The sequence below is a fragment of the Notothenia coriiceps genome, unplaced genomic scaffold, assembly GCF_000735185.1.
Source record: "Notothenia coriiceps isolate Sejong01 unplaced genomic scaffold, NC01 NC01_scaffold00013066, whole genome shotgun sequence".
Taxonomy (NCBI): domain Eukaryota; kingdom Metazoa; phylum Chordata; class Actinopteri; order Perciformes; family Nototheniidae; genus Notothenia; species Notothenia coriiceps.
In genome coordinates, this window is record NW_011345767.1 from 3158 (window position 1) to 18211 (window position 15054).

The 15054-nt window shown below is 38.1% G+C and overlaps 1 protein-coding gene across 2 annotated transcripts; it reads left to right on the forward strand.

The window, feature by feature from the left end:
- The first annotated feature begins 558 nt into the window (after window positions 1-558).
- LOC104947785 (Fanconi anemia group C protein homolog) lies at window positions 559-11814 on the forward strand. Of its 2 annotated transcripts, none has more exons than XM_010773879.1 (5): window positions 559-715; window positions 3470-3689; window positions 9655-9742; window positions 9889-9983; window positions 11658-11814. In XM_010773879.1, the coding sequence occupies exons 1-5, from the start codon at window positions 693-695 to the stop codon at window positions 11766-11768; spliced, it is 537 nt and encodes a 178-aa protein (XP_010772181.1). In that variant the 5' UTR covers window positions 559-692; the 3' UTR covers window positions 11769-11814. The 2 variants fall into 2 exon arrangements, with proteins under 2 accessions (XP_010772181.1, XP_010772182.1); XM_010773880.1 differs by having other exon boundaries at window positions 559-698; window positions 11658-11809.
- Window positions 11815-15054: the final 3240 nt, after the last annotated feature.

Sequence of the window (15054 nt, forward strand, 5' to 3'; positions counted from 1 at the left end):
CCCCCGTTCTCTTCCCTCTTTTCAAGATAAGTCTTTAAACTGTTTCTAAAACGTTCCCATAAACGTTATTTCCCTATCTTGTGGCCTCACTTTTCGTGTCCTGGTTATGTGTGCTTCTCCTTTCTTTTTATAATTGTATTTGTATCTTATTTTTCTGTATTGGTATCCTGTGAAACAGATTTGTTTTAAAATGAGCTATCTTACTTCAACAGCTAAGTACATAAGCACCTATACTGTATAGGCAAAAAGGTTTACATTTTGTAAGAAGGAAAAGATTAAATGCATATACTTACATAACCCTAACTCTAACCATTATCATAACCCTAACCCTGTTTTAAAAGGTGCTTTCTTACTCACACATATAAGAAAACAAGCACCTCTATCTATATTGTCAATGCCTATATTATCTTGTATAATAATGATACAATGTCAATTTCCCCTTTATGGGACGAATAAAGGTATTCTGTATTCTGATAACGTTCTTGCTGTTCAGCCATGTGACTCAATTTCCCAGCATGCACTGCCAGGAGGACGAGTGCGAGGAAGTGAATCACAGCCAATAGTCTTCCTCCTTACACGGAACTCCGAGAGAAGAGGGAAGTTCAGTTTGTTTACATCGCAAGAAGAAACCTGTCTGAAGACTAGACACAAATGGATTAACTAAACGTCTGCTCTGTGGAGATTTCAGTTTGATGAGTGTAAGTCTTGTTTGCATGTAAGTCTATTTCAAGCTAAAGTAGCTAACGAATACGACTAGAGTAATGCAATTGCTAACAAGCTAACAGCTGACATACAGGTTGCTAATAAGGAGAATGCAAATACATTTCCTTGTGATCTAATCATTCAATCCTAACTTGAGTTTGCAAGACGTGGTCTAGCAGTTGTATATTGAACTTATTTCGAATCTTCAAATGAACTATGTGTCACTGCAGTAGAGTGGGGCGAACACTGGCATCCTGTGGTGTTGGGTAGTTGTTGCACTCCAACATTTAACGTAGGTGAGTTTGTGTTGTAGGAAACTCCCGGGTAAAAGGAGCAATTTGTGTTTTTTTCAAGCTCTTAAAGCCCATACAAATGATTTTGCATTAGGTTGGAGTTACTGGGTCGGGTGCTCTATGGTCGGATGACACGAAAGGCATACAAAATTGAGACCTTTTAATAACTCTTGAATTTTAATTATAACGTTTGTATAAAATACAAGGTGGACTAAAATCCACCAAAAAAAGAGTTTTGTCTTTTTTGCCCATTGTAGTTAGAATGATATCTGATTATGATGGCTTCAAATTCATTTGTTCACATCTCATGTAAGCTATAGAAAATAAATCAGACTTTTCAACAAACAATATACCACATTTCATTTTAAATATTCATATAAAATGAAAGGTGGACAAACACTATTTAAAAAAAAAATGTTCGTCTCGTACTTCTCCAATGTAGTGATACATGGCTGTATTGATTTGGAGTCATTAGGTCACATTATATGAACACAATCAAGACTTTTCAGTATAGAAAAGCAATAGAAAGTTTATTAAAAATCAATAAAAATAGATGTTTAAAATGTTTCAAGTGTAATACTATTTGGTTTGAATTGATCGAATGTTGAACATATATATTTATAAAACACAAGTCTTAGTGAGTAGTTTCTCGACTAAATCAGGTGTGTTTTGATGAGTGGTTGCAAGTGGTCATGTGACATATTTTGCCGGGCCGGCTAAAATGATTGGTCGTGCTTTTTACAGCACCACGGCTTCCACAGATGACATTTTTTTATGTATTTATTGTCAAAGCATTTCATATATTCATTGCTATCGGGATGTTAATAAGAACATTCCATGGAATATATCAAAAAGTGTTTCTGAAATAAATTACATACGGCCACCTTTAAGCAAAACTGTTCCTTTTATGTGTGACTCTTAGTAAGACACACTTTAAACAACTTTCATGTAATCCAGGTGTTCTTAAATATATCATATTGAAGCACACAGAAGTACATTTGTTTAAAGTGATGTTTAACTTAATCTCCTAATTGAAACCGCAAACATACTCTTACCCAAAGTCCACAAGCTTAGTTTAACAGGTCTTCAAAGATAATATTTGACCCTTCACATCTCGTTTCTGCTCAAAAGTGTTTAACAAGTCCAAGAGCTGCTGTTGAGAGTGTACAGTATATGTGCAGGTGTGTATTTTATTGACTAAATGACATCCATTTGAGACAAACACGTTTTGTAATCACAATATATGCCTATGTTTTCATGTAGCTGTCTCTGTGTGATAGAGTTTGTGGGTGACTGTTGGCATATGGTTAATTTCCTCCTCTGCTTCACTAAAACCTGAGCCCCCGACACAAGTCAACAAGAGGCGTTTGTTCCTAATTCGGTTTAGCTTTTTTTTTCTTCCCAAAAATGAGTATTTATATATTCACATCAGCGAGCCATAGTGGCTTCCCAGCAGAGATGATGGCAAGACATTAAACAAATCGTGTGTAACGAGGTGATCATAAAACACAACCCTGTGGTGTCTCACACAGGCCTGTCATTATGGCAAAAACAACAACACACACACTCACGCACCCTATTCCCAGGCTACATACACACTCTAAACACATCCTAATACACACACTTGTGTTCTGCCCCCCATGTTTTTCCCTCCATCATCATAAAAGGTGAAGAATGTGCTGTTTATTTCTCAGTAGGCTTCCATGAGTGTGTGTGTGTGTGTGAATGTGTGTGTGTGTTTGAAATTTGATCGTTAGACTGTGGTTATGAGAGTTTAACACTAGATTAACATAATATGCCTGAATATATTTTACCACACATTACTGCCAATTATTATTGTATTATCCATTCCTGCTCTAATAGAAAATGGGGGAATGATGTGGGCCACACATGCACATTATACATTAGTGCACAACTAAATACATGGGCAGGCAGGTGTATTAGACTGATGTTATTTTCTAAATATATGTTTTTGAAGTGGAACAAAGAGATTGTCAATAGAACATTATTTATTTTGGAGGGTATTTGCATTCACTGCACCTTTATAAACATTCCAAGTGTTACATTTAATTATAAGTCACACATAAAGTACAAGCAATTGTTTGATACACATCTTTTTCTTTATTTATGGTAACAAGTTACGACACATTTAATGCATATTCAATAGACTTTATTTTATTTCATATAAAAGTTTTAACTGCTGATTGATGACTGTGTACATTTATGTCACCAGTATACCTACAATTATTGTACTTAAATAATATATTAATGGGGTGTAAACTGTTTATAAAGACTTATCGGCTACTATTTATCACACAACCATCACTTTAGCAGCACTGTGTTAATTTCATCTTCAAATGCTAAGATCACCATGTTAACATTTTGACATTGCAGAACCCCTCATACCCACAAACTAAAAATGATTAAGGAGAGATATTAAAATAATAGTTTTTTTTTTTCCTATTCTTACTTAGGATTCTTACATATGACCTGAGTCCATTGGAAAGCAGCACAATGTCTCAGCTGCAGCAGCGGACCCAGCCCCTGTTGGACGTCCCGGCGCTGCAGTTCTGGCTTGACAAAGCAGTGGCTTGGGGCCAGGCTGACAGGCCCGACACTCTGAAAGACACCTGCCTGCACATGAGCAGACTGAAGGATTACCTCCAGCAACTTCTCCCACATATCAACAACATGGTGAGCAGATGTAGGAAAAAAGTGAAGCTTGTGAATCACATTTGTCAAAATGAAAGGGAAACACTGAGATTTATATCATTGACACATTTGCATAACACTTTTCTTCCCCAGGTAATGTTGTATCAGTAAGGAGGCCTCTTTACAGTTAAGACACAACTTGCCTAATAAAAACAAATTGAAATCAGTTAATTAGTCTGGCCAAACAGCCGTCAAAAGTTAATTCAAAACCCAGCACGTCTCGCACACGCACGCACGCACGCACGCACGCACGCACGCACGCACGCACGCACGCACACACACACACACACTCTCTGTCCGGGCCAGGACATGAACAGTAAGTCCAGCGTTGGCCGGGTCCTCCGAACAGAGGCGGCTCTGTGCGGTGCAGAGGCTGTGTATGTCTGGCTGGCAGTGCTACAGTGTTGAGTTAGTCAGGTAATAGCCGCATTGGGACCTCCAGCGCTAACCTAATGTATCCCCATATCAGGTCCAGCAAATTTGGGAAGGGGGCAGAGTACAGGAGGGGTGCAGGACTGTGAGATTTCAGTGTTACGACAAACTTGCCCCCTTTTTCCCTTAGCTCTTTCTGTCTTTCTGCTTTCTATAACCATATTTCTCTCCACATGATAAAATGTTTTTCTCACAAATATTTTTCTTGTTAGTCTTACAGTCATGGTTCTCTTGCAGGTTTTCATTTATGATTTTGTACATCCATATATTATGCACCTTCTAGAGATGGTTAGAATCATTCTAAGTATCTTTGTCTGTTTACCTTTCTACTTCCTGTCTACTGTAGCAACTATATTTTTATAGTTTAAACATTGATTGGCTATTATTTTGATCTATCTGGCTGCTTCCCTGTTAGCACTTTTCCTCGTATACATCATGAAAAGTTTTCAGCATGTGTAGGACGATGGTGCGGAAACAAAGAAGGAAAAAAATGGTATAGCTTAATTGGGTTGAAATAACTTTTTACTGGCAGTGGGCTCATAAAAAACCAGCTGAAGATATCTTGCTTCTTGGCAGCCAATAACATCCTTTGATGACTTAACAACTGTGCTTTATGCCCTAAGATAACAAATATTCTTGGTTCTTATTCATTCCCAGGTTTAAACCTTACAGTCTATGGTTTAACTTAGGAAACATACTCCATTCTTCTAAATATTGAACTTATTCATGCCTATCTGTTGTTCAATATGAGGTTGGAGCCAGCATCCGCTTAGCTTGGTTTAGCATGATGGGTTGAAACAGAAGGAAAACAACTTGCCTGGACAGATTTCATCTGTTGCGGGCAGACAAGATGAAAGAGATTGGTAAGGGGAAAGTAAGAGGGCAGGATGTGGACGATAGAGGGTGTAACCCTGGGCACATATTGCACAGACACATATTAAAGTGGTATAGATCTACTTGTTCAACTTCAGGCAACAGAAAAAAAGCACATTTCCCAATATTATGTACTACTTCTTTAAAGAGTGCTTGCCTATATGTGATTGTTCATTTGCCAAACCATACTAAACCCACCTAGAATTCCCCTACATTTTAACCATGGTTTCTACACCACTACCGCAGTATTGCACCACTCTTCAAAGGAATCCTGCTGCCCAAAATAAGAGGTGTGGGGAATTGAAGTTTTAATCGTCACCTATTATGCAAAATCCACTTTTTCATGTCCTTTATACATAAACATGTGTCCCCTCTGTGGAAAGAGATTCTGAAAGTTTCAGGAAAAAAGATTTACTCTATTTTTGTCCTGATCCATTTATATAAAAACCTGTCATCCATGGAAGGAACCGGAAGAAGCTTACTTCCTGGTTTTAGGACGCGTCACTGCACCACTCTATTGCTGGTATGATTACAACCTGGTACAAAACACACAGGCATCTTGTTAAAGTTATCTTATCTTAGTTATCTCTTATATTTAGTGGAGGAAAACAATTATGACATCACTTACGCGTCTCTGGGATTTGTAGTCTTTCTAGTTGCGGATTTTTCATAGTCTTATATTCCAACAGTTTTACCACAAACTGTGACTTTTTTTGACATGGAAATTATTTTTTAAGATTGACAAACATCATGTGTAATTCATGGCACAATTCAAACGGGATCGAAAGATACGTTTTCTCTCGCCATTGACTTCAATACATAATTTTTCTGAAATAAGGTCCCATGAGTTCAACCGGAAAGGGAGGGACTTCGCCTCTCTATAGATGCGTTACCGAGACAAATGCACATTTATATTTGCACAAAACGTTTACCATGTGTTGTTGGATTGATAGTAAAGCTGAGTGTGAGGGCTATTTTCCATTGGTTGTGTTGTGGGTCCATTTAAAGAAACCCTACATGGCCTATTACCACTCTGCTTCCCATTAATGGTGATCTCATCCACTTGAGTGAGTCAAGTTAATGTCTTTGTCTGTCTGATTCTCTTTTTGAACTTATAGGCCTTAGGTTGCCTTAAAGTCTTCCTTTTATTCAATGCTACATTAGGCTTCTCCATGATTGCTTACTGCTCTCTCATTATTTATGATGAAAGGGGCTTAAGCAAAAACAAAGCATACTAGAGATGCATCAATATGTCAACTAAACCATTAGTCACTCAGCAGAAAAATAATTTCGAGTATTGTATAATTGATTAATAGAAAAAGTAATTTTCAGTTTTCAGCCTCTCAAATATGGAGATTCTCTGCCTTTCTCTGCCTAATATCCGATTAAACTAAATATGTTTGGGTCATCCCTTTGGACTTCTTCTCTTAAAACTTTTTCTTGTTAACTTTTCCCACATCTATTTTGTTTTCTAACTCATGCTAATACTTAATTGTTTCTTAAAAGTCAGTATTCTTTTAAAGGATACAAATGACTAGCTAAATTCTTTCTCTTCTTATAAGGGTGATAAAAAGAAGTGTGACAGGTGTATTTTATCCGAGGGTCAAGGTGGCTGAATGGATGATGAGCCCAAGGGGACATAGTACAAGAGGAGGGAAATGTTTTGAATCCCACAATAAAACCTATAGTTGATATTTTAAAATAGTATACATCTTGTTCCCCTCTCTAGGACCACATGAGAAACCAATCACCCAACACCATAAACTCCACTGTATGTACATGGCAGTGATGTAAGCCAAATCATCTTCGGATGAGCCACAGCACACTGCTTTGATTTCAACTGGCTCATGATAAATGTCTTAGTGTGGCCTTCTTCTGCATCAAAGCTTTTCTCTATAGTTGAATTGGCTCAAAGGTGAAATGTATGATATACTACTTAAATATGGGATTGAATACCAACTCATTTGGTAATGTCACATAAGCATGATTCTTGCACACGTGCAGAAATGCTTGTAAATGTAAGTAATACGTCATCACCCCTTTCATCTACTCTATATACAGATATTCCACTGCAGTCATCATATTGTAAGGAAGATGGGTCCAACCCCTTGTTACGAACCAAGAAAAGTAACAGCAGGGCTGTGGTACACCTGTGGATTTGAACTATTATTCAGTTTTCAAAACATTTTTAAAAGTCCACTTTCAGACTGAAGGCACTTTTTTCAGTCTCCAAAGCTTTACATGATGTTTTTGTGTTCTTCCCTGGAGATTACAAAAGAAGTTGAATAATATTCGGACAAATATGCTACATTTTTCATTTTAAACTATAGACACTAGGGATGGGAATTTGAAAGCAAATGTATATTCGAATATTCAACCCCCAAAAAAACGGTTAACCAAAATGCACATATCCTATAAAAAAAAAAAATGTGGGAAAACTGTTGACAAAAAAAACAAACAAATAATAATAAATACATGTTCAAATAAGTATAGAAACCAAGTGGAATTTGTCAAATGTATTGAACTGGTGATCACAATTTGAACAGTTGACAGCTATAGGCCTACAGCTTTCATGCTTAAAACATAACTTGGTTTTTAAATTAAAGAGGGATCATACACGAACAACATAACGGGTTAGGGTAACGTAACCCTATTACAACAGAGATCAACAACCTATAACAGGCCTATGCACAGAATGCAGCTATTCAATACTCATTCTTCTTTAAGAATATGAGCATGTCTACTCAGTGGAGAGGTGGGTGCAGAGACGACTCACTATCAGGCCAGCTGTAGAGAAGACCCTCTCAGCTGGAATTTGGGCATAAGATGAGGTTTGAGTCTGCGTGATCTGCGTGTAGGGAGGGGCACCAGCCATATCATTAGCTAGAACTAGCTAGATCTGATGGATTTGGACATAAACGCGAGTGAAGTATAACCGGACACGAGAGAGAGAGATCAGCACCTGCAGCTCTGCCCGCTGTGAGGGACCGGTGAGCGGAGCAAAACACACCTAACACACTTAGCTATGGCACTGTCGTATACATTGAATTATTCCATTTGATCATATGTAATCAACTTAGGCACCCCTCCCAAAAAAAGAAAGAAAATTACAATAAAAATATTCATAACTCATATTCTCATATTCGAAAACCTGAATAATTTTGAATATTCGATTAATCGTTCCCATCCCTAATAGACACCAAATTATTTTTAGCTCTACTAAATATAGGGAAATGTCTTTAAACCCAGTGGTAAAAACTGGGTTGAAAGCAAGTGTTAGTAATCACCTTCTGTTTGAATCTGGTTTTAATTATCTAAAAACAACCAGCTCCAGTCTTGTTTTTACATGGTCCTTGTTTGTGCTGTATTTGGTATCCAGTCACACTCAAGTTACTGTGCACCAAGTCTCATTTTTGTCATCAGTTGGAGCTGATAAGTGTCCCTAACATAATTGGACATTTCCAAACCTTAAATATAATCTAGTGTAATCTAATATTGTCCCAAATCAAATGTGTAGAAGTCAGGATTAAGGGCTATTCAAGTTCTTAGATACAGTGTGGCCCTGGCTTAAAAATCTTAAATGCTTAAAACCTTTATAATTTAACTGGCTGTGAAGTGAAATAAATCCCATCGTCTGTTGTTTGAGTGGCATAAACAAGCACAGACACACACATACTTAAACTGTCACAGAGCCCCTATTCAAACTATAGTTGTAATGACCAAATATACCAAAATACGGGAAGCAAAGCTGATGCATGAGTAATGTTCTTTGCACCTGCGGATGTGCCTGTTTTTCAATTCATTTCCTCAGCCATTAAGTAGAACTGTGATCTTTAATGTTTGTTGTTGTGGCACAAGGTTGCTAGGTGGGAAGCACACTAGGAAGAAGTAACAGGTGAGGTGTTGCAAACTCCTATAATACAGTGAAACAATAAGTCATTTTAATTTGTCTGGATTAGTTTCACTTTGTTGAGTCTGATTATGCACCAGATTAAAGAAAACCCATTACTGTATGTGCCTTCCACTCAGAGAAATAACCTACTTAAAGTGGACCTATCATGCTATATTTGAATAATATAGTGTAGGACCATACCTATATAAGGCATATTTATACTTTTTATTTTTCGAAATACCAAACAGATCATGCATTTTAGCCATTCCTAATTTTGCTCAATTTAACACTGTCTTTGCATGGGCTGATTCTGTGAGAACAGCACCATCTACAGGCCTGGCCTATGTACTACAGCGTCTCCAGTGCTTTCGAACGGCAATGTCCGTGGCTGTCTCCTCCTGATTGGTGGAGTTGGCCCAATAGCCGTAGCGCCACTTCTGTGACGTCATAGAAGTGTTCAAATCTGGATCAGTCTGTACCAGATCCGTTGCAGCCCCTTTTTAAGAGATTTGGGTATGGAGGAAAATAGAGAGGGTTGTGTTTTCTGACACTTGGTGAGTTCCCTGGAACGCCGGGGACACATATTCATGTATAAAAGACGTACAAAAGTGCATTTTGCATGATAGGTCCACTTTAAGTAATTAGTGGAAGCTAGGCGCCTCAAAGGTGTAAGAGTGTTCAAGATGAAGAACATGTGAACCATTACATTCATTATCCCCATGCCTGTGGTTGTCTCTGTTTGTCCCTCAGAGCTCCACATCAGAGACCATGAAGAGGCTGCCTCTCCTGGGCCAGTTCCTTGGCCGACTCTGCTGGAACCCTTGTGTGACTGCTGATGGTGAGAGCAACTGTAACTCCCTCTGTATTTGGGAATGCGGACTTATGATAGTCTGTTTACTAGCATGAGTCACTGTAATGCTTGTAATCTGTGTAAAGGGTCTTATATAGAACTAGAGATCGTCCATGGTGTCTTCCTGTTTGCAGCTCCGGGGAGATGGCTGTTGTTTCAGTGTCTGTGGGGACTGTACTCGGAGCATCCAGGCGATGCTGTGGAAACAAAAGCAAATCAGTGGATACGGGTATGGAGTCTTTTTTCTCTATCTGTGTTAATAGTGTACTGAAGTTAATAAGATATACAATGTGAGCATGTTTTAATATGTAAGTACGGTTATGGTTGATTTCATAGTGATGCAATTTAATTGAACTTTGCTACATCATCATATTGAATTATTGCCAAGCCCTATATGGCTGAGCTGTATTACAGTCAATTATGATGCCGGATGATAAAGGCATGTATCCGTGCTGTGATTTGTATAGGTCATATGTACCCACCTGGTGGGGGTACACAGAGACTGAAGACAACATAAACTCTTATGGTGAAGCTTGAATAGGAGAGAAAAACACGGAAATATTTAGAATATTTAATCGACTGTTCAGTTCGATCATAACACTATTTAGTTGTTATAGTATATTCTCCAATCTTCCATTCTTTTCTCATGCCTGATCTGTTTTGCTCTATATGTCCTGATTAGTACTTGACAGACTCGACATACAGAGTTATTATCATCCCTTTAACAAATACTCCAACAAACTATAAAGAGTCTGTCTTTGAATTCCTTTGCGCTGCTGAAGAAATGTTTGATCTAATTTACTTTAAACACAAGCTCTATTTCGCCCGGCCCTCTGTGTCTCCTCTGCAGTGGGACATAGATGATGATGAGTTAGATTGAGTATTTGTTAGTCTTGTGCCCAGAACCTATAAAACATTTTTTGAAAGCAAATAATTGACTGTAGAGATATCGGCTTTTATATTATGTTGGTTGATCCTGCTCACTGTTTTTTCATGGCTCAAACACACAGAGTAGGGAGAGAGAACAGAGGGGAAAAAAGATCCTGCAATTTTAAACTCTGAGAAGGTTCAAACAGATGGCGTATGACAAACAGCGTGGAACCATCACATTTTTGCCAGTGTTTGTATTCTTTTGATTCATTTCTCATCCAATAAAACATCTTTCTAATTAAAGCAGTGCCTTGAAAGTAAACCTTGAATTTGCCAGATGGTCTTTGACCTGTGAGAAGGGAAGTGGAGTGCATATGTGCATGGTTGTGTTTGTGTCAATTTTAAGTGTTTTTTATGGGCATATTGCTCTTTGTGTGTAAGTGTGATGGTGTATTGCATTTAGCATTATTAGGACATTGATATATTTTTTCCTTCAAATCAAGGAAAACATTTAGGGTTATATCCTGGCTTTTTTGTTGGTGTACCTTCAATCTTTTTATTACGGTAATTACTTCATCATTGCATAGAGCCATTACTGATATAAGGGGAAAATCACGGTATTAAAGGATTCCAGGCCGCGAACGTTTAGGTTTGGTTTTGTGCATTAATACATTAGTATGTTGTGGATTGATTTCTCAAATAGCAGGAGAAACATTAATATAGGCCAATGACTGACACAAACTCTGTGAAAGTGCTTTCCTATCTTCAGACTCCTTGTCAAATGGTTATCGCATTCATCAATGAACATTTAAAACTGCTTGTGTTCAAAAGTCATTTAAACATTGTATAGACTTAGTTATTGTAGCTTTATGTCTGTGGTACACCGCTGACAGTCAGAGTTAAAGGGTTCCCAGGGTCCACTCTCCTCAAACTTACATTACAGGATGAAAGTGATCAAAGGGCACAAATACAATGAACTCATGACCAACTCTGTAGCTTCTCCTCATTCTCCTTCTCTTCTTCTCCTAATAAGCTTCCACTCCCCACAAGACAAGAGTGCCGGGAAACCTATTCACCACGGCTCATCCCATCTGGGGGAGCAGTGCAGATGTATGATTTGAGGCCAGAGATGGTCTGTCTCTGAGTTTCCGTCTGTGTCTGTGTTGTGTTGGACTGCCTCTCCTACATCACATATTTCAGCCTGTTTTCTGTTAGCCCTGTCTGATCTTGCTACCCAACATTGTTTTCTTGCTGCCTCTATATAGACTGAGGGTCTGGTGGTAAGTGGCACCTAAATACCGTGTTTATGTACGTTTCTGCATGTGCTCGCATATGTGAAAAAACATGTGTTTCACTGCTAGTGCTTATACGTTTAGTGGCCACATGTATTTTTCTCCTTAAATTATGAGAGTATTTTGCCCTCGCCCTGACATCTTCCCCTTACCCCCTCCTGTCTGCCTCTCCTCTCCACATCTAAGTGTTCTCACCGGTTTTGATGATGCTGGGTACAGCCACATAGCTGCAGGCCATGTTAGATAGTCATTAATTCAATCACTGCTTTTCGCTCCTTCCTGTCCTTGCAGGGGGACCACACAGTGCTGCAGTAACATGGCATGATCTTTGAGGGAGATGACAGATAAGTCAAGCATGAGAGTGTAATATTAGAGGCCTGGAGGACGGATGGGTTTGATAGCTTAATTTTGAATGACTCAAACAGGGTGAACCACAGGTTGGCCCTCGAGCTACTGTGGCAGCTTTATGGTTTGAAAACACTTTTTGAACTCTCTGCTCACACGTCTTTGTGAAAATAACGTTTCAGTTTTATCTTTCTGTTCTCTTGGGTGGCATCCTTTTTTAAATCTGACTCCCTGGAAATAGTATTTATATTTCTTCCTTTATGTTTCTTTCTTTGACTTGGAGTAGTTTGTGAAATATTCTTATTTCTAATTGTCTTTGTTAAGTCAGTTTGATTAGTTACATGGGAAATATAAAAATGTCAATCTGTGGTTATACAGTGGAGTGGAGTTACCTGCTATTTATATTCCTTAGCTGCCAAAAACGTTAAGCATTGTCCTGTGAGTCTTGATATCAATTTGAGTGGATACAAATACACTAACCGTACAGAACAGTTAGTTAATTTATTCCATTGATTCGTTCCCATTTTAACGTACAGACACAGAATTGGAAAAGCCGATTTAACACTGAGAACTTGTAGTAGAACTTAAAACCATTTTTCCATTTGTTAACTCCATCTATTTATGTTTATTTAAATACCTTATATTCTTGTGGTCAGAAGATGATAAGTTATATTAAAGATCAATATAACATTCTTACAATTCTACTCTTTAATGCATTCTGTCACTGCACTAAGTTTGAGCACATTTGCTTATAAATTCATTATTTTTGACCAATCCTGGCTTTCTGTATTATTTTATATAATAATCCCTTTTTTCTCTGCTGACCCTCTGAGGCTATACTTAAAACATTGGTTTTGGGAGAATTCAGTCATGGCTTTAGTAATTGTTAACAGGCAACCATCAAAACCAACCCAACTCTTTGCCTGGTGCATTTTTCCACACCCTCAGTTATAATTTTAGATTTACGGAGGGATACTTTCTATGGCAGCAACATGTCCAGGCCCCCAAAGCGAGCTTGGTTGCTTTGTGAAAGAGAGATGACTTTTGTCCTAAAGTATGTGCCTTCTATTACATTTGCCCTTCATTCAATCCTCAGGTCACCACACCCTTTATTCCCGCTCTTAATGTAGCCATTCCTGTCCCTCTCTGCCATTCCTTCTCACCAGCCTTCCTCCCTCTATTATCCCCCAGCCCACTGTGCCCCTCTTACCCACTGTGGGATAAGTGTGATTGGTTTTGTATGTACTCAATGTGCAGTTTGAGGGCGCTCAGATGGTAGTGATTGGGGTTGTTTTGTGAGACTATGTGGAGGGTAAGCATCTTAGCGTGCTGTAGAGCCCAGCCAAGTAAACCACACAGCTCCACCAGCAGCGCTCCAGTGCTCCTTCGTTTTTTATACTTCACTTATTTTTCCTTTTTTACATATTGTGCCTTTCTCAATGTGTCTCTCCTCATCCTGCGTTGATATTCTTTCATCTGCAGTCCAAAGGGATTTGCACTTTTTTAGTCTACTCTTTGTGGGGAGGTTGTTGCTGTTTTCGGTTCATTTGAGTTGTAAAAACAGATGCGTGCTGAAAATGTGAGGCCTTGGCTGTTTCTGTTGGATCACACTTTCCAACTTGTAACAGTAAATCAATTTATTATGGTAGAATAAAAAGGACTGTTTTCATAATTCAGACGACTTAAGTCGCAATCCTGAATAGCGATGATTTTTTGCAAAAAGTCAGTTTATTAATCATCATCACACAACACTGTACTGTGTGGCATCTTTGTTATTTCTAAGAAGTCAGACACTCAAACTTCCTTTATCTTTTAAATGATATTGGTTAAGAAAGACAGTCTCTTAGGTCTGAGAGCTCTCTCTTGATCACATGATGACTTACAGTATGAGTCTAGCGTGGCCCCCTATTTGTTCCTTCATTAGTGTGAATGCTCTGCAACAGCATTCCACTGTAGTTCTTTTGTTTCTCTTTAATCTTCTTTTTATTTCAACCAATATTTTGCCGTCAAATAACTTCAGCCTACTTTCAGCTACAGAAACCATTCAAACATCAAAATATTCAGCCTTTTCAGCACATGATGGGAAACTTTCAACTTTTTCAAAATATTTTATACTTTTTTAAATATTCAGCTTTTTAAACTCTTTTTTTAACATGTACCTCAATGGGAGGAACCTTCAAATCCTCTTTTACCTACACAGTGCGCCAAATGCTACTTGTAATGGCATCCAAGGTTTCCTCTTGCCACTATAGAGCGGGGTTGACGACACGCAATCCAAAACAATAAGCAGCCGAAGGTTTTCAGTCAAAAAAATGTAATTTATTAACAAAAAAGTATTGACTTAAATAGTCTCAAAATAACAAATCTAAAACAATATTTCGGCGATATACTTTCCTATATAAACTAAACTATACTTTTTTTACAGCACTAATTTCTGTCGGCAATTTGCGGTCGAAAAACTGTTCCGCTCCCTGTCTCATCAGGTCTCCGAGCACCCCGGCTGTCCTCAACTTAAATACACACCGGAAGGTACACGGAAACAGATCATATTTACGATATAAAATTAACAATCATTTCATCAAAACATATTCACCATGGCAATATAAATCATTTTCCATCATTAAATCATTTATCAAATTATGAATCGAAATAATAACTTTGTGGCTCTAACATCTATAGTTGGCTAAAACCTCTGGATCGAGGTTGTGCTTTTTAAGAAGAGGTTTTATCACTGCTACTTTGAATGATTGAGGAACATAGCCTGATAATAAAGATATATTCATAATATTTCAT

What these genes read in the sequence shown, in the direction of transcription:
- LOC104947785 (XM_010773879.1), top strand. Translation starts at nt 693, where the DNA reads ATGAGTGTAAGTCTTGTTTGCAT. An exon ending in TCCCACATATCAACAACATG is followed by an intron (nt 3,690 to 9,654) that starts GTGAGCAGATGT and finishes TTTGTCCCTCAG; the next exon opens with AGCTCCACATCAGAGACCAT. An exon ending in CCCTTGTGTGACTGCTGATG is followed by an intron (nt 9,743 to 9,888) that starts GTGAGAGCAACT and finishes TCCTGTTTGCAG; the next exon opens with CTCCGGGGAGATGGCTGTTG.